Source organism: Strongylocentrotus purpuratus, unplaced genomic scaffold, assembly GCF_000002235.5.
Source record: "Strongylocentrotus purpuratus isolate Spur 01 unplaced genomic scaffold, Spur_5.0 spur5_scaffold_14, whole genome shotgun sequence".
Taxonomy (NCBI): domain Eukaryota; kingdom Metazoa; phylum Echinodermata; class Echinoidea; order Camarodonta; family Strongylocentrotidae; genus Strongylocentrotus; species Strongylocentrotus purpuratus.
The window spans coordinates 17,485,829-17,506,584 of record NW_022145599.1 but is presented as its reverse complement, the minus strand read 5'-3'; the positions used below and the strand labels follow the sequence as shown (position 1 = coordinate 17,506,584).

The 20,756-nt window shown below is 36.8% G+C and overlaps 1 protein-coding gene and 1 long non-coding RNA gene across 2 annotated transcripts; both read right to left on the bottom strand.

Moving 5' to 3' along the window:
• LOC115923515 lies at nt 1-2,282 on the bottom strand. The gene is made up of 4 exons (XR_004063942.1): nt 2,194-2,282; nt 1,627-1,720; nt 989-1,054; nt 1-459 (listed from the first exon to the last, which is right to left on the bottom strand). It is a non-coding gene; the product is annotated as an uncharacterized LOC115923515 (long non-coding RNA).
• A 35-nt stretch (nt 2,283-2,317) lies between these two features.
• On the bottom strand, nt 2,318-17,206 carry LOC100889791 (autocrine proliferation repressor protein A). The gene is made up of 11 exons (XM_030985121.1): nt 17,005-17,206; nt 15,918-16,032; nt 15,384-15,449; nt 14,017-14,065; nt 6,582-6,698; nt 5,949-6,044; nt 5,405-5,494; nt 4,682-4,811; nt 3,613-3,730; nt 3,114-3,201; nt 2,318-2,338 (listed from the first exon to the last, which is right to left on the bottom strand). The coding sequence occupies exons 1-11, from the start codon at nt 17,204-17,206 to the stop codon at nt 2,318-2,320; spliced, it is 1,092 nt and encodes a 363-aa protein (XP_030840981.1).
• Between the last annotated feature and the right edge of the window lie 3,550 nt (nt 17,207-20,756).

Below are 20,756 nucleotides of genomic sequence, written 5' to 3'. Positions count from 1 at the left end.
ATAATTATTCTTGTATTATGTTTTGCATGAGAAATAAAATCATTTGAATCAATTTCAATCAATAATCTTAAGTTTTCAATCGTTCTGGTGATAGAAATTTACAATAATTTTCAAATGATGCCGTGTGAAAGTTTAGTGAAAGGGTATTTCTTGTTTAATACTATATAAGAGTTTGTTTTAAGGTATCCAACTAAAACGACAATTGCTTTCCCAGGATAAAGTCATTCCTGATTTTAATAAAAAAAGAAAGGAATACTCATTAATTAAATGACGATAACGTTTTACATCCACATATTGGACAATGTCCTTGCGTGTTTCGCTGATGTCCCGTCATCACTATACGAGAATACCCTTACAGCCAATCCCATGGCAGTCGGGTACAGCGAACTTGTTTGCTGGGGTGATACTCGCCTCCGTGGTGAAAGTAATGGTGGTATTACCCGGTGTGTTATAAGTAGCCTACACAAAGAAGAAATCCAGGAAGAAAGGAAGGACAGAAGGAAATAGAAGGAACAAATAAATAAATAAAGAATGTGAACGACTAAATTAATGAATAAATATTAGATAAATGAATAAATGAATGAATAAATGAATATATAAATATATATATATATATATATAAAGACACAAAGGAATAAATGAATGCAAATAAAAATGAAGTTTGGAGATACGAGATATATTAGTGTCTGAAAAATGCAAGGTAATATAATCATGAGGAGCTTTCCCAACAGCAAACACAAAATTATCAAATCATATGTATAATATCACATTCAGTCATTCGCTATTTTAGAAGATAAAATTGGAAATAATATGTTGACTGAATTTGTGAATTGAGTGTTTGTTGTTCAGCGCCCTCTTACGACGACTAGCACAATCCATGAGATGATGGTGAACTACTGTTTCTTTATGCCATTAGTTAAAATACACAATTTTATTTAGCTTGCAATAAAAAATAGCCCAAAATAAATGAATGATTCATTTTACTTACCCTGATGAAGAAGCACTGCCATCCGATTTCTGGTGTTAGAAATTCAGCGATATATTTTCCCGGCTCCTAAAACACAACAAGAGGGAATCACAGTGATCATAACAAGCCAAACGATGTCTCATTCCGTCTGATACAATAAAAAACAACAACAACAAGTCTAAGTCACAATATAAGAACAAAATAAACCGTCTTCTTGTATTTGTCACCTTTTCACCTATACTGAATGAAAGTATGGTTAGAGGTGGTTTTGGAAATAAAACTTCACCGAACGAGTTTGCTAATTCGTACGGTGAATATTCATTTCCAAAATTTATTTTGAGTAAAAGCAACGAAGGAAATAAATGTCTTACTGAAAAATAAATATGTAACATTAATTTTTCATTCAAATTGGCGACCCTGCAAAAACCCAGCAGCCTGCACAGATCGGTTGTTAATTTGCCAATAATTTTCATTCCTAAAAAATTGAAGTGAACGAATTAGAAATGCAACAACGATGGGCATACGATGGGCATAACTGGTGACATTTCTTTTTTTCCTGCTCATAATTAATTATACATGATAAGTCAGGACAAGAAATTCGAGAAAAAAAATTGTTTGTCAAAGCACAAAACTTGGTCACATATGGTTGCTAAACTTACTGGGTTCCTAAACGGGAATGACTTGTAGATAATAACGTTGATGGAGTAGTTGGTAGTCCCTGGTGGATCGGCTACGGCAAACCGAAAGTCTCTTCTACCAGGAGAACAGATGTAATTAATCCCAATATATTTAATTGAATGAGCAACAACAAAAAAGGGAGAAAAATCCATCACTGATGCTGATCAAATGATAGATTGATTTATTTTTAATTGCCAAGTTTCCAAAATACAAAACTATTCAAGAACAACAGATCAAAATTAAGTCAGCTTGAACAGGATAACCCACAAAAGCACGAGAGCTCATTTTACTTGAAAACGAATGAGAAAATGTGTTCCATTTGATTTAAAAATTGAATCATTACAATTAATCTTGTTTAGAATAATTGAAATTTCGATTGGATAAAGAAAAAGAGTTTTGAACAGAAATATTTATAAACGAACTGAAAATCTGAGGCTTTAACTAGAAACGAATCAGTATCAGAAACTGTATGAGTTTCGCATCATTATTTCCCCCATTTTTTTCAAAGCAGTGTGGAGTACTCAAAACGGGAATTTTCTTCAACTTACCTCGGCCCTCTGTTGGTAAGTGTCCGAAAGACTTCGACCTTCAGCGGAACGGGGTCGGATATGAGTTCGAGGATTCCATGGGTCGAATTCTGATAAGCAATGACCGAATTAGAATATGTTTACCTTATGCTAAACTGATATGCCTCTGATTAATAAAATGATAATAATAATAAAAACGTTACTTATAAAGCGCTTACCACCGAAGTCTCTTAGCGCTATAACAAACAAAATAGACTGATAAACAATTACATATTAAACAAGAATGCAAATAAACCTACAAATTACAATACATATGAAATACACATCAATGCGAACAGAGTTAGTTAATCATCGAAAACAATTTTGAATAAATGTGTCTTAATATATATGTATCAGTTTATTTCAATCATCATTCTTGAACTTTAATGCATTGACAATATATGACGAAAAAACAATGGCAAGTGAATGAAGAATAAATAAATATGCATGCAGACGAGTATATATAAAATATATTATTTTTTTTCTCAAAAAGGTGTTATTTTATTAACCAAGGTCAAATCTTTTCTTTGATTTTGTAGTGCAATACAGTAAGGTCAAAGCTATATTATTTGATTTTGTTAACGCAGATAATATGTTAATTGCTTCCCAAATAGCGGACTGTTTTTCCCCCAAATATTTTAGAGTCGGTCTGTTTCTTACCTCATATCGTTTCCAAGTCATTTTTGGTGCGGTCCATTCATTGGGCTGGAAATAAAGGGTAGACAAAAAAAAAAAAAAAAAAAAAAAAAAAAAAAAAAAATCACATTTTAAAATCAAATTATTCCTTATACATATTTTGATTTATGCGAATGATCATGATATGTCTTATTTAGTGTTTTGTTTGGTGCAAAATAATATGACATTGAGTACAATCAATTATTTAACAAAAATGTTTTTCTTACCCTTATAACGGTGCGAACGAATGATGTTAGTTGATGAGTCAGTTCTAAATTGTGAAACCTTAATTCATGCTCGTCATTTGGAGTGATGCTGTAAAATAAAATGGAAATAGAAGGAACAAAAAAAATTAGCCAGAACCTTTTCAAGATATTCTCGCTAATTGAGGAGGGGTGGGGTGGGGTGGGAGGCAGGGAAACAAAAATCAAACTTTTCTTGCCAATTTTTCCCCCCGTACTTTAATTCAACAGGATTTCTCCAGCCCTTGGAATAACTCATCACTAGGTTCCCAGGAAAGAAACATTCATACATTAGAACGGGTCTATTTATCTCTGCTGTTCTATATTCAAATCAATACAAGCTAAACATAAACATGCAACTTGTCCAATATCAATAAAGAAACAAATTTAAACACGTTTAAACACGTTTAAATATTATGGTATACTCTAACTGAAGAAAAATCACAGAGAAAAAAATATAAAAGAAAATGAAACCCGGATGTACCTGAGATACTTAGGACCCGGAAGTTCGTTGAAATAATAGTAGGAATCGTCAGGGAGGAAGAATTCATCCGAGCCTGCTGTCACGATAAACTTAGGCATGGTCAGTCTATCTTTGTAGGCTAGTGATGATAAAAATATGGGTTGTATTAAGATTAAACTTGAGTTCTGGTAAAAAAAGAAGAAAAAGAATTCTCACAGAATCAAACGAAACTTACACTGAATGTTCAAGATTACAAATAAATGTCATTGGTCAAACAATTTTGGTAGAAAATGTATACTGGCTGAGTAATGAGCATAGAAAGATAAGGAAATCGATGTATTAGGCCCGACACCATTTATGTAGTCACTTATACATCTTTCTATGTACAGTGCTTGGTACTATACCAAGACTGGGCCAAATTTTTAATGATTTTGATGGCTCCAGAATATTGCAGTACACACCAATACTTACATGGTACATGATCAACTTTTTCTGATCCATTCCACACCTTTTCTTTCACAATGCAATAGCATGATCAGAACTCAACTGTATCTTTAAGCCAACGCTCTACGATCCGACTATGATACAATTTTGGAAAAATTGCCATTATAGCATTTGATATTAACATTCAAACATGTCAAATCTTAATGACTGAGGATCTGAATGGTGATATGATCAGTAAAACCTAAATTTAAAGGGATATCAATGCTTCCTTGGAGGAGGAATAACTAAATCGGCGCATGATCGTATCGACATCTGACATCAGTGCGATCGTCTACGAGTTGAAACATTTTAGTCCAACTAGAAGAGTTTAAATGTTTTTTAATTCCGGTTGTGGATATTCTTATCATTATTTAGAACCTAAATCACGAAAATTATGTTCGTTTAGATTTACATATCTAGAAACATCATAGAAATTTAGCAATTGTTATTGTTAACTAGTTTTTAATGAAACTGGATTTTAGGTCCGTAAGATCACCAACCATCATAATTGCAATATTATCTGGGGGTGTTTCATCAACTAGAAGTGATTTCGATTTTAAGATCGATTTCAAGGCTTGATGAAACACCCACGAGAATAAATTTTTACCAAAAGGATCAACAATGGCGGCCATCTTGTCCAGTTGTGGAGTGTCCATAAAGAGTGTGACGTTTTCATCATAATAGTCATTAAACTCCATGGTCCAGCCTCCCAGTGAACGGTAGTGATGGTGGAAGTTCTGAAGAGGACAATTTATATTTCAGTTTCCTGTTTAATGCCTAAATGGTAGGGTAAGAGTTAAATATCATATCCCCGAAATAAGTTTGCAAATACTTATGTTTCATTAATGGTAATATTAAGTAATGCTTGGCATTGGCGTTGTGGGGGGGGGGGGGGGGGGGCATGGCAGGAAATAAACAAGAAATATCTGTGAGATACTATACAAATAATACACAGCAGTGAGGGCATTATGATGTTGTATTTGTTTTTATAAACTGATGTTTTATTATATGATTTTTACCAATGACCGGTCATAAGTATTTACTAATGACCGGTCATTAGTAAAGTTACGTGTTCAATATCCTGATCACGCGTACGCTCTCAACCAATCATTTGATCAGGATCCGCTTCATCATCTTATAACATACATTAATCAAAGTAGGCAAATTAGGTGCCTAACTTAGAACTATTTGTTGTTGTTGATGTTGTTCAATGAGTAATGACATAAACACAATTAAATGAGTTAGCGACGAGATTTATTTACAGAATTTGCCTCAAAAATAAGTATTGTCATAAATATGATCTGATAAACTCACGATGAAGATTTCGTACCTTTTTCAAATTAAGTAGGTCGAGTACAATAGGTGCTATAGCAACCACTCTCTTATCAACAGCTCCAGTTGTCCACGTAGTCCATCCTCTCTATGGTCATCAAAAAGAAAGAAAGAAAAAAAAGAAAAGAAAAGAAAAGAAAAGAAAAGAAAAGAAAATCACTTTACCATAGGGAATATACTTCAGTAACGGGGACCAAAGTGGTAGTACTTGTACACCCATATGTTGCTCAGTATGGGCAGCCTTAAACAAATAATTTGAGGTCGCCCGAGGGCCTGTAAAACAAAAGTTTGCAATCAATTGTAAATTTGAAATAACGACTCTGACTGGTCAATAGTCATCCTTTGTTCGCAACATCTACATGCAACGATTATCTTGATTGGCCATATACCATTTTGCAATTTATTACAAAACTTTGTGTGACGGGGTTCTGTTTGTTCCCCTACCAAGTTAACCGGAGCTTGTGACTTATTGACTTCAGACTTATCATTTATTAACAGTTAGATCATTATAGGTATATTATTTTTTTTAAAGAATGACATACCTTGGATTCTCCAGCGACAATGAATTTTGATATATTTTGGTTTGGACTGACATTGTTTACCACATCAGTGATGGTGTCCATGGCCCGCACAGCAGCCTGTATTTGCCAAAGAAATAGAGAAAAATGACAGATACTTAATGATATTTTAATGGGTTTTATGAGGTATGATAGCATGTTATAGGTAACTATCAACAAAGTCAAACGATTGAAAAAATGTTTATCATTCTGACATAATCGTTGTAGGTAAATTGCATAAAGTACCGTTATAATACTGATCAGAAAAGGGTTAGTTATAGACATATTTTAAACCAATATTCGATAAAGATTATTTTTATGACATCTGTTGCCTTAAAAACATTTGACATTGATTTGGATTCAAATACGAATCCATATGCATTCATGAAGAAATCGGTAAAATGAATATTTTCCCGTTTTTCTTAGAGGAGGGGGCATGCAGGACCACCCCACCACCCGTTACCAATGAGTATGCACCGGATCCTTATTATATTCCTTTATTTAAAAAGAAGAAATGAATGTTTACCCATGATTTAATACTGAATTCCCAAATTTAGTAAATGAACCATGATCCGATAGAAACCGGTTCCGATAAAAAATATGTTATGGAATTTATACCTTTGTCATAGGTAATCGTAGCAGCCAGTTAGGCTCGTTCGTACCGTTGTAGAGGAAATGATGCCAGGTGAAAGCAATGACTTCATCCTCATACCTCTTCATCTGTTTCGGGTCAGTCTTCAGAAAGATAGATACATATGATGAATATATATATATATATATACGGATAGATTGATAAATATGCAGATTGATATATAGATGTTTATATATATATATATATATATATATATATATATATATAAATATATATATATTTTTACGTGTTGTATGTATTTATGCTTTTAATTATCCTTATACACTGAAGCCTGCAGATATCCCCATGCAGGCACCATTAGCATTGTCTTTCTAAAGGCAAGCAAGCAAGGATACCTTACACATTGCTTATTGTGCTCCTGTTTGTTATCAAAACAAAATTTGATACGTACGCCAGTGTAGAAGAATGTAATACTCATTGTAAATACTGTACATAGAAAGGACAAGGGACAATACTACACAGTCTATTAAATTGATGTGATGAGATCGAAGTCCAAGTTAAAATGGCGTTCTCTGGGAAAACCCACCAGTTACAACATTTATCATCAATTCAGGGCGCGACGCTTATTTGCAGAGTAGGCACCATTGACGTTCCGTTCGTTTAGGCTTGGGTAGAGGACTATTGTGACGTACACGTATTTCGTAATAAGCAGTACAGATATCGACCTCTTCATAAAACATTTACACAGGATTTTGAGCAGGAATAATTGCTTTCTCTAATTTGTCACCGATTCGCATATCATATCCATGGCCGAGAAACAGGAAGAAGAGGACGTTCCGATCTCTTCACAAGGTTTGACATGTCCACTGTGTCTTGGTATCTTCGAAGATGCAACCCTCTTGACCTCTTGCGGACATACCTTCTGTCGAACCTGTCTCAGGAAATACGACCTATCCCACCAGGATCTTGATCACATGGTCTGCCCTCTCTGCAGGACAGTGACGAAGTTGTCTTCAAACCGGGTCGACGATCTCCTCCCCAATGTGACCGTCAACGGACTCGTGGACGACTACCGTGCCAGGTCTGGAGGGGCCAGTGCCATCCTGGAGATACGGCAAAAGTGCACTGTCTGCAACCTCCAAGTAGAGGCCATCGTTTTATGCAGGACATGCATTGCATACATGTGTGATCAATGCCGCATTGGCCACAAACAAGTGAAGCTGTTCTTCGAAGGTCATGAGATCGTATCTCTCCAGGATATCATTGAGGAAAATGTTAGATCTGGTCGCCCTTCCGAGAAATGCTCCGTCCACAGACAAGAGAACAAACATTTGTTCTGTCAGGATTGTAAGATACGTGTTTGTTTCAAGTGCGTCATCATCGACCATCGAGATCACATGATAAAATCACATAAGGACTTTGAAAAGGAAATGCAGGTTAAGGTACGTAGTCCAATGGCAAGTCATTCAATGGTCTTAAATATCTTGTTTATTCGAATATTAATTATTCTTTACATATCACCCGATTGTACACCTTTGCCAAATGATGTTATACTAATTGTTTCTTACCTCTTATCGTGACAATACGATTTATTCTTGATAGATTACATCTTCTTAGAACTGCATTGATCATAGAGATATATCTATAAGGGTCTGGGGAGATATAAACATTATCAAAAATAAATCATACCTCAATCCTTTTATGAAAAGGATTAGAAACAAATATTCGAACTATCATCTGGGCAACGGTGTATGCTGTCTAAAACTATGCTGCATAATGCATCCAACCTTTAATAATAATGATATTATTGCGCTACTACCTGGGACAAGGAAAAAGGACATTGACAATTTGTTTTGCGATGGGCCATGGTATTTATTACTTGTTATAGAAACTTTCAGTCATCATTAGACTTGTGGTAAAACATATTTCAAACGAAAATAGGCTGTTAAAGGCAATACAAAGTTTTGGTATGGGGTCATGAATTTGGTTCAAATGAACATATTGGAAGCATAAATTATGCGATCCTACAATATTTAGTGATCGTTGTCGCGGTCGAAATCGAGTATAAAGTTATGAAAATCTAGATAATAAACACTTTATGTTGTATAGCTCCCTCTCAAGGTCAAGAAATTAATTAATACAAAAAAAATGTTTCTTGACTAAAATCGACCAATAGCTATTCCCTTTCGGAAATGATATACCACAACTACATATTCTGAGATTTTTTATGGTCGCAACTACTATTGTATGGCCGTAGGAGCTAATTGAAATTTATCAAAATTTACCGGGAGCACCGGTAAATCTTTATATTCAAATTTTCTCGAAAGCAGAAGTGTTTTAGGGGCCAACATTTCTAGTGCGTTTATTACATCCACAGGGGCATCCAAATATATCAAAATTGTAAAGAATCACCATCCACTAATTTTTCACAATTTCCCAAAACTTTGTAATACCTTTAACTTCACAATGATCAACATAAAATATATGAAAAATACAAACGGTAACCTAACATAATTAAACCCGAGAATAAACAGTCTAAATTGACCTAGGGACCCGGCCGGGATTTGAAATTAATCATGATATCGTCATGAAAAACCATCGCCCCAAGCCTTACGACAATTGACCATAATTATAATCCACTGTCTCACGATCGAAGCGGTATAACTCTCCCTCCCACCTAGCCTATAGACAAGGCCTCATGTCTGATAGACGACCGAGCGACTAAAAAGAGACTAATCGCGAAAACCCGATTGAATGCCAGAGCGAGTGGCGTCAGCCAAGAGACCTTGAGTAATCTGGTTTGAATTTCTTTTGTTAACCTTTGTTTCCGACTGGAATTCTCTACCGAAATGGTAGCGTAAAACTTAGCGAACGTATCATCGAGTGACGTCAGCATATATTATCTATCACGCATACAGTACACTCTACGTAGTACGAATGACGTAATGTTTAAACCACTAACCTCTACATAGAACGAAAACGAGTCGGACTGGGTCATTTTATATACAGGGAAAACCAATTATCTCACTTACAATTCTTAGCTCAAGTTATCAAATGCTTCCTATATTATTGTAATTTTGCCTGTAAAATAGATTTGAATTTTATATTTTGTATTGATCATTGATATGCTCATCTCATCAGCAAAACTTATTTACGTCTTTTACCTTTGCTTACATGTTTTGATAATGAACGAATCACGAACGAAGCCAACTGGGAAATGGCCATTCTGATTGGTCAATACATCCAACGTTATGAATAATTCATGCAGAGCAGTAAAAGATTGTCTGATATTCAGTGATGCATGCAGAGATTCAAATGAAAATGGTACCTAAATGTACTGGGAGGATAACTGTATCAAGATATATCATGAAACCCTTGATTAAATAGTCATGCTCCAAACAATACAACTTTTAAACAGTGGGACATTTTTTCTGACTCACTCTGTAGTTCAGTGCACCGCACGGCACCCGGTCGGGCGCCTTTAGGACACCGGCCGGGCACCTTCCGGGAGCCATCGGTACACCTGCTCATCGGACGGAGCCCGTAAGGTTACCGACCGGCACTCGGCCGGCAGCCTGCCAGCACCCTTACGGGCACCTTGCATTTCACTCGACCAATTTTCTCCGGGCACCTCCCGGGCGCCGCAGAATATGTGACCACACATGCCGTAGAAATGAAAATCGGACGGTTCCCGTACGGTCTCTAAATCCACGGCAAGCCGCCGGGTGGGGAAAATCGTACGGGGCCCGGTTTATATGTGACCTAGGCATTAAGATATAATTTAACAAAGTAACAATGTTCTCTGTCGGTTCCATGGTGAGTTCACTATTTACGATTGAAGGTTTTTGGTATTAAACTGAGTGGAATTCATTTATGCCGTTCCACTTGATCAGAAATAAACTTCATTCCACTATCAGCACATTTTTCCTTTCCTGTACTTCCTTCGTAAATTCCTTTAAACAAAACTAAGCGGGTCCCTTTTGACGGAATAATTACAGTAGTTAACAACTTTTTCAGTAAGGCTACCAGATTGTTTTACGGAAAGCCTCCAATCGTGAATATTTGATATGGCGCGGTAAACCGCCGTAAACAAGTCGCTGCAGGTTATAAAATAAAACCATATAAATAAATGGCAAGTGCGCGTATTCACTAAGCACTGTGTCATAAGATACAGAAAAAATTAACCGTATTAAAATTTACTTCATCCTTTAAAAAAAAACGATGTGGTTTTGCCGGGTCATATCTGAACGAGTCTTAATTTACAGTGGTTATTAAAGGATGTGATCAGAATTTCACCTTCAAGTGAGAATCATTCATTTTGCTTCCCTACTCCTTTCATTCTACAGGTGAGTGATCTTCTCTATCGTTGTAAAGCGAAGCAATCAGAACTGGAGAAGAACATTCAGACTGTAGAGACACATCATCATGAAGCACACAATGCTCTTCAGCTACTACGTGCAGATGTCGGCCAAGCCTGTCGTACCAAGGTCAAACAACTAGAAGACAACCGATGTGCACTTGTTGAGAAGATCGACGCTCTGGAGCGTAGTTTTGATGAAACCCTCAACAATCTGAAATCAAAGGAGCGACAGATGATCGAGAGCATTTGTAGTTCAGTAGATCTTGTGGGTAATGCCAGACTGGGATGTCTCGAGACGGACAGTCTGGCTGCTCACACATTCCTTTGCGAAGAGATCGATGGCTTGCTAAAGGAGGTTATTGATCAAACCTCTGCCGCAACTATAAGGGAGAAGGCACAGAAGCAGAGGTTTAAGCCTGCAGATGACGCCAGTCTTGACCTTGGGAATATCTCAGAAACAGATTCTGAGACTACTGGATGGCATGCTGAATGGGGCAGCTACCGATGACACTTCTGCAGCAACCAAATGCGAGGAAGTCCAGAAGGAGAGATTGGAGTTTGCATATGAGGATATCAGGAACGGGATATCCGTTCCAGAACCACAGTCTAAAAGTCAACCGAAACTCCGTGTCATTAAATGTGTATATCTACGTGAAGATTTTGAGGATATGACAAAATACACCAATAACTCAGTGGCAATCACATATTGTGATGCACATCGCATTGATATCTTTAAATCAGATGACGATGAACCATGGGGTTATTCTAACTTTCCAAATGGTATGAAATGTTATGGTATTGTGTTTCAAAGTGACATGACTCTATGCGTATCTACAGGTCATACAAAGGTACACAGGTACTCTCCCAATGGCGATCGGAAATCTACCACCGAAGTGACAAGCAATGGACGTCTTCTACGGTTGAGTAGAAGTCAATCAAATGAAATTCTCATGACCCAATATTCAAATCATGTCTCCATCTACGACCCCTCGGGAAACACACTTAAACACGATGTGCAAACAAGACACAAAATCACTTACGAGACATCTGCAACCAAGTCGGGTTTGATCGTCACAACTTCTTGTTACAGCAAACAATATGACAATCCAAAGATGGTGATGGTCTATGACAGGGATGGGAATTCCGGGAGGTATCTAAAAGCTCCACCCAGGTTCAATCTGTGTCACGCCGTGGACGAGCTGGACAGGGTGTATATAGCGAGTGTTGATCAGAATACCGGACAAGTGCATATCAAACTCTATGACATTGATGGTCTGAACCTGGAGGAGAGAGTTCAGTTCAATCCACTATACTTGACAGGAGATCATAATTCTTTTCGCATGGTTTCTCTCGCTCCACACATACTTGCGTTTGTTGCTTGCGATAGACTCTATTTCTTAGAAGTTAAATTGTAATTGGCTTTGTTTGATTCCTTGGTATCTTTCAGTACAGACCCTTTTGGATGTTACTGTAATTCACGCGTTCAATGTCAAGAGCCATCGAACATAATCATGCTAATAAAGACTTGTTTACTTTTTTCTGAAGATAGTGATATAATGATTTGATGACCTTAAGTCACGAAACTTTATCACAATAATAAATAATAATAATTAAATATTAATAGCAAGAGTTGGTTATTGTACTTCGCTCATGTCTGTAAAACACGACCCTTCTGGCGCTCCATAATCATTATTACACCGGCTGGCTGCCATTACGGCGCTCTAGCATTTCAAGTAATTAATTCCTGCAAGGTACCCATTTGCCTCACCTGGGTCGAGTGTGGCAAATGTATAAATGTCTTACCAAAAGGTCGTTAGTGTCGTGGCGATACTCGAACCTCGGGATCCACAGTCTGATGACTTATCCACTAGACCACGACACATCGAAGTGCAATAGAAGTGCAATAGCTGGCAGACGATGATTGACCATTTACGACACTCACACGTGGAGATTAGGAATCAAGATTTGATTATGTCTTAAAAGATGTTCTCAAGTACATGTATGCTAGAGGGCATACGGATATGCCCAGAGAAACGCGCAAGGCAGATATTTGTAGGGCATCTGCCCCTTTGTACTCCCGTGAATGCAAACATGATTATGATATTGAAAAGGAAATATGATTATGTAAATGAATATATGTAAATATTTAAGGTAGAAAGTGAAACAAAGTCACACCAAGAACATATATTTTTCATTTTATTTATATAGTTTTTCCCAAAGAAAATGTAAACGTCACCGTCTTATAGTCATGAATACGACCTTTGTATTGTATACATGTACCAATATCTTGCAATAAGCCGAGTGTTGATTGAAATTATATGCATATCTGTATATATATATATATATATATATATATATCTATCTCATAGATATATGCACTGTATATAAATTATATTGACATAAATTTCCCATATGTAAACATATATATATATATATATATATTCATGTAATAAAGTACTAAGTAAGGAACGACTGTCAGATGATGCAATGTGAGCTGTATACAAGATTGTAACGTTTCACCAACACTTCATATTTTTCTCACTTTTTAAGCCAAAAAATTGATAGGCCTATGTGTTTAATTGGTATCCTGAATATAAGGGAATAAGTGCACTTCTCTGTATGAATTTGCTATTTACAACGCACAAATGACAAAAGTTCTTCTTGCATTCAGCTTATTCTGAATTGTTGTTTTTCTGATTAAAATAATAAATTAGGATTCGGTGCTTTGTACTAAACCAATCCATTACCAGGTTCACCACACTCTAAAACAGTTGGGTAAATTTGTTCCCAATATTGCGTACAACAAGTAGCATGTTTGGTGGGAAAAATATCTATTGGGTATCATTTTACAAAATAAGCATGCTTGTTCCCTTCTTACATATTTTACCCCACCTTTATGGAGTGCATTTATGTTTATCAGAGCATTTAAAGATGTAAGCTTTAATATGTCACATTATCAAGAAACATATATAGGGACAAATCATTTTTTCACACACTTACAACATTACACAATTTGGTTAGGACATAATAGTTTAGTTTTTAACTGTATTTAATCTTGTTAACTCCATTCATATCTTCATATCTTTCCGCGAAAGTGTTACCTTGAAAACGATCGGTTGGTTTGGCACTTGGCGTAGTGTTGCACCAACTCTAAAAGAGAGAATTCATAATATAGAAAGGGCAATTTTCACTGTTTTTGTTTTATTTATCAATTTTTATACCTACAGGTATCTTAATGAACCACCACATCGTGTTTTACCTTTTTATTGTTATATTATTAGCATTTTCAAAGTCATATAGATACATATTTTCATGATAAATGAGCTAATTTTTTATATTATTTTGCTTAAGTTGCTTTAAGATACCGGAGCAGTGGCGGATCCAGGGGGATTATATTATTAGCATTTTCAAAGTCATATAGATACATATTTTCATGATAAATGAGCTAATTTTTTATATTATTTTGCTTAAGTTGCTTTAAGATACCGGAGCAGTGGCGGATCCAGGGGGGGGGGGGGCCCGGGGGCCCGGGCCCCCCCCCCTTGAGAAAAAAATCATGTAAAATCACGTGATTTTTACCTTTTTTGGGGGTTGGGCCCCCCCCCCCCTGGCGCTCAAGGGGGGGGGGGGGGGGTGCAAATCGAAATTTTTTTTGAGGATCAAAAAAAAAAAAAAATGTGCTCACTACCCCCCCCCCCCCCCCCCCCCCCCCCCCCCCCCCCCCCCCCCCCCCCCCACTGAGCGAATTTTTGGCCGGCGCGTTTTTCAAATTTTCGGGAGCAAAAAAAAAAAAAAAAAAAAAAAAATTGTGCTCTGTACCCCCCCCCCCCCCCCCCCCCCCCTGAGCGACTTTTCGGCCGGCGCGATTTTCAAATTTTCGGGAGCAAAAAAAAAAAAGTTGGGCCCCCTCCCCTAAGAAATCCTGGATCCGCGCCTGTACCGGAGTGTTGGCTCAGTCAGTAGAGCGTCCGCCACACAACCGGGAGGTCGTGGGTTCGAACCCCGGCCGCGTCATACCAAAAGACGTTAAAAGATGGGAGTTGTTGCTACCTTGTTTGGCGTTCAACAATAAGGGATAGAGCAACGTCGATCTGGCGCTGCTCAGTGGCTGCCGGGCTCACGATCAATTGGGCAAAAAGAATTTCCGTTTCGGTTTAATAAAATTTGGAGTGGACTATTAGGCTATTATTATTATTATTCATTCATTTAACTATACGTTGTAAGTACATGTATGTCTACTTTTGATGATAAAGTAAGCAGGTAACTTTTAAACCAATAAAACACAAATTTATTTATCTAGTTCTATGCAATATAAAATAGGTTCACATTATCTGAACTGATATAATCAAATTCCCTTTAAAAATTTGACATGTTTTTTGTGTTCGTTTTAATATTCGTAATGTTCGTTTTAGTATTCTTAATAATATTTAGGTTTCTTAGAAGTAATGGTTTTCTTTAAATTACTTACATCCCAGCTCCGACAGCGATGTTGGATGTTCTCCTGATTTCCTTATCGGTCCGTGGGTCAGGGGGACTGTACAACAGAGAGAGAGAGAGAGAGAGAGAGAGAGAGAGTGAGAGAGGGAGGAGAGATATGACAATGGCAAATCATTAGAATATCTTATGTCATTGCGATCAGTGGGAATAATTCATACATTATCCATTATTACTGGTGTATTACAAGTGATATTTGTGCATAATCTAGAACGTTATGCGTAGCTACACTCTGAAGCTACAGTGATCGGGGAGAGGCATTAGGCACGAGCCCTGCATCGATTGGGAAAAATGAAAACAAACAAACAAACACTCACACAAACAAACGAACCAACGTACAAACGAACAAACAAAACAAGAACAAAATAAGTCTTAAGAGGGCCATATTCATGGTAATTTAACTTAATCAAAGGTGCTAGCGCCCCCATTGAAATAAGATAGGCCAACAAAGAGATTTTTAATTTGTCAGGACCATTACACACCATTTGTCGTTTCCATGGTAACGTACCTGCTTTTCGTGGATCCGCCGGTGATGAAAAGAAATGCATGCTCGGAATTGACGATACGCTCGGGAATGGTGATGGTTAAATAGTGGAACCAGATAGCGCTGTCCGAATCATTGTCTGTTATAAGAGAGAGAGAGATAGAGAAAGAGAGAGAGAGATAGAGAAAGAGAGAGAGAGAGAGATAGAGAAAGAGAGAGAGATATATATAGAGAGAGAGAGAGTGCGAGGGGGTGGGTGTGGGAAAGGGGGATGAGAGGGAGAGTAGAGGGAGATAAAGTGAGTGAGAGAGAGAGAGAGAGAAAGAAAGAGAGATAGAGACAGCGTGGGAGAGAATGAGAGAGAGAGAGAGGGAGACAGAGAGAGAGAGAGAGAGAGAGAAATAGGGAGGTATGGAAGTAAAATGGTGACACGACATTTGCTCCTGCGACAATTGCTCCGGGCTTTATTTTGTCTAAGATGTAGGGTTAGGGTTAGGGTTTCAATAGGGTTTTATGTTAGGTTTAGGGTTAGGTTTAGGGTAGGGTATAGTGTTGAATCCAGGGTTGAAGTTAGCCATTCGATTAGTGTATGAAATTTACAGCGGAGCAATTGTCGCCGGAGCAAATGTCATGGAATCAGTAAAATACATCTGCTGTTGTAAACGTTACTGATAGAAAAACTTTAACTCCAAAAAAATGGAAGCCAATGTTGATATAGCCAGTCTACCGAATAATGACATCATGTACTGAAATATTGATGTGACAGGCAATGTAATACAATGCAAAATGTGGGGAGCCAAAATAAAAAGCATAGCTTGTATGAATCGAATCAAAATAACATGCTTTGTAATTGCAGTGGATATTGGGAATGCATTGTTGATTGTCATTGTTACTTGTCAGTGTCAATAGACAGATAAAAATGATTTGGTTAAAAATAATGTTTTCAGATTAGAATATCGTTATTGATGATCATCATTGCTCTTCTTCAGGCTGGATATTTTAACATTTTCCATAATACTTAGTACCCATGAAATACCAGTACTGTCAACAAACTTTTCAATAAGTATTACAATAAATCTGCAATACCACATGACTTGGATTTATAACTCACATGTCAACCACTGCTGTGAAGTCATGTTGACGACATACGCGGTGTATTCCCCCGGTATCCTGTACTCTTTCAAGATCGTATAACTGTAATTGTTGTCCGGCATGTTGACGTAGTCATCCAGCGGTGTTGTGTGGACTGTGGCTGCCACACATGCAACAAGAACGGCGGCAACCCAGCCCGAGGCACGCAGCGGAGGCGTCATGATTTCAGTTGTTGATCAACGTGGTATTGTTCGTGTTCCTGAAGAAGAAGGAGCGGTTTGAAAACAATGTAAGTCCGACCGACGCAAACATTGAAGGGATGGGTGGGGATAAATTACCCCCCCCCCCACACTCAAAAATCTATCTCTTCAAAGCCACTCTTGTCGGCTAATTTGTATATAAGAAGACCCCTTTGGTTGCTTCCCCCTTTATATATATTTTGTCGGGAATGTATCTTTTATACTCTACCGATAGATTTGTGATTTCCAGACCATTCAACTATTTAATCCATACAAATTTCACAATATATTCATTACTAGCGGTGGACACCTTTTGGTATATTTTTGGGAACACCTCCGTTTGGAATTTTCAGGGGATCCCAGGGTCCTGGGATGCTTATTGCTTAGCACACCCTTATAAACAATGATACACAGATAGGTCCTACGATTAAATTCAGGTCATATTAATTATCAGATTATTATCATCTCACTGGACAAACTTCAAGTGATTAAGCAAATTTGTTTACATAGCCAGAAAACACAAGATTATGGAAAGGCTGAAAAAAGACACGGGGTAGAAAAACTACAAAATAGAAGAAGGAGAAGTAGAAGAAGAAGAAGGAGAAGTAGAAGAAGAAGGAGAAGTAGAAGAAGAAGAAGAAGAAGAAGAAGAAGAAGAAGGAGAAGTAGAAGAAGAAGAAGAAGAAGAAGGAGAAGTAGAAGAAGAAGAAGAAGGAGAAGTAGAAGAAGAAGAAGAAGAAGAAGAAGGAGAAGTAGAAGAAGAAGAAGAAGAAGAAGAAGAAGAAGGAGAAGTAGAAGAAGAAGGAGAAGTAGAAGAAGAAGAAGAAGTAGAAGAAGAAGGAGAAGTAGAAGAAGAAGAAGGAGAAGTAGAAGAAGAAGAAGAAGAAGAAGAAGAAGGAGAAGTAGAAGAAGAAGAAGAAGAAGAAGAAGAAGAAGAAGAAGGAGAAGTAGAAGAAGAAGAAGAAGAGGAAGGTGAAGTAGAAGAAGAAGAAGAAGAAGAAGAAGAAGGAGAAGTAGAAGAAGAAGGAGAAGTAGAAGAAGAAGAAGAAGTAGAAGAAGAAGGAGAAGTAGAAGAAGAAGAAGGAGAAGTAGAAGAAGAAGGAGAAGTAGAAGAAGAAGAAGAAGAAGAAGAAGAAGAAGAAGGAGAAGTAGAAGAAGAAGAAGAAGAAGAAGAAGGAGAAGTAGAAGAAGAAGAAGAAGAAGAAGTAAAAGAAGAAGAAGAAGAATATGATGAAGAAGAAGAAGAAAGAAGGAGAAAAGAAATTGAAAAGAAGGATAAAGATAAGCATGAGGAGGTGGACGGGAAGAATAATAATAGGAAGATAATGATTAAGGAGAAGAAGAAGAAGAAGAAGAAAATGAAAAAGAAGAGAAAGAAGAAGAAGGAATTTATACGTAGCCTCATAAATACAACTGAAGAGCTAAAATTGACATCATAACTGAAATAAAAAATCTTTGAAGTTTTATTTCAGCGTCTCTATTTGTTATTGTTTACATATTATATTCATAATGCATCATTACAGTATCATTAATAGCATGGGTAATCGTATAAAAGTTTTGCTGGTATGACGTTGTGGAGACACCAAAGTTGTGTGCGCCATTTTAAACAAAGCCAATGACCTAGAAGTCATGTATTTATGCGTAAATTAAGAATGTGCCCATGCAAATTATGATGATATTACTGCCTACGCGCTGCATTGTGCGCGCACATCATCATTTGCATGGGCGCAATCTTAATTTACGCATAAATACCACTGACCTCAGGTCATTGGCTTTGATTCAAAGCCAATGACCCGTCAACTGTCTGCGCATGCGCACTGATACAACCGTAAACTGGTGTATTGTTCAATGGTTTAACCTGAAATATATTTCCACTTGTTCATATTACATACATCATATAAAACACAAATAGAACAAAGCAGTGCATTACTTAAATCGGTACAGTGTACCGATTTAGGTAATGCACTGCTTTATTGCAAATTCTAAATGATGTACATACTTCTTTAGTGAACATGAACGTTGACTCGTTACCAAAGAATTGAGAAAATATGATCATCTTAATTTTAAAAATATGGAGGAGCTTTTAGGAAAAAAAACACATTTCTAAATATTGTTTGAGGGTCATTGACAACAAAGCAATGTTTATTATAGCAATCTATAGTTCTACACAAAGAATTGTCTCTGCACAAATTACAAATGTCACAAGTTTTGACATGATCAAAAGAAGAATAGCGCCAGCTATATTCGCGAAACTGTACATGAGATGTGGCGAATATAAAAGGAGAATCTATCACTACGATAAGCGAAAGCATATAGTAGCGAGGTGTGATGTCATAGTAGCAAAGTTGTCAAGGTTGCTGGTTCCAAACAATTTTTTTAAACACGAAATAAACATGTACATGTTAAGAATCTTCTTTTTTTTTTATTTAGGTTGATTAGAACAAAAAAGGTCGTATATCGTGTGAGTAAGTTTACACTTAGAAAATTGCTAATAAGTTAAAAAAAAATCATCTATGAACAGTAAATGATTATTCATCTAATAAGAGAGTGTTTTATTCCAGATCATTTGGTATCATTTTTGTGTAGTATGTGTTCGTGCTTGGATGAACAGGAGGCATTGTTTGCGAGAGTGAAAAAATCGACTTGCGCCAAAGTGATGCCTACAGTATGTATTATGTTGGGATTAGCGGAGTGACAGAATGAATTGAATGTATCAAATGAAATACATTGCGTATGCTTTTGCAAGAAGCAAAGTCACACACACACACACACGCGCGCGCGCACAGATGTTCGTTGATATTTGATATTCGATATTTCGATGTGTGGCATGATTACTTTTGTTAGGGATGTTATTTGGATCTGCAAAAACCGAATTAATACCCAATTCCCAATTGTTTTATTCAAACATCACATAAGCAACTTTGGCGCAAATCGATTTTTGCACTCTCGCAAACAATTAACTGTTCATCCAAGCGTAAACACATACCACACACAAATCATACCAAATGTTTTGGGATAAAACATTCTTTTATAAGATGTATAATAATTTACTGTTCATAGATGATTTTTAAAATTACTAATGATTAACAATCATTTTCTAGGTGTAATTTTTTTTGGACTCACACTGTATATTCACATAATATCTTATGTATGTATAGTATCAGTTGTTAGAAATTGACATGAATTTTCAAACGATGCCGTTGGAAAATTTAGTGAAAGTGTATTTCTCTTTTATACTATTATTAATGATTTGTAAATTTATTCAAATAAAACGACGATTGACATCCCATGATGACGTCATTACTGCTTTGATTCGGCACAGATTGGAGAACTCAAGAATCAAATGACGATTACGTACTACATATCGCATGTATCCCATCACTGTGCTATTTAATACAATATGTGATACTCTGTGATACTACTACTTCTACTACCACTATTACTACTAAAACGTCAAGTGATTAAGTAAAATCCGTTTAAACAAACGGAAGACGCAATTCTATGGAAAGACTGATCTAGACAAGAGGGTTAA

Bases quoted from the DNA above. Each gene is read 5' to 3' on its own strand.
- LOC100889791 (XM_030985121.1), bottom strand. From the start codon at position 17,206: ATGACGCCTCCGCTGCGTGCCTCGGGCTGGGTTGCCGCCGTTCTTGTT. The intron at 4,812-5,404 runs GTACGAAATCTT...TGTCCTCTTCAG, and splicing joins ACCTACTTAATTTGAAAAAG to AACTTCCACCATCACTACCG. The intron at 3,731-4,681 runs GTAAAAATTTAT...TATCATCACTAG, and splicing joins CGCCATTGTTGATCCTTTTG to CCTACAAAGATAGACTGACC.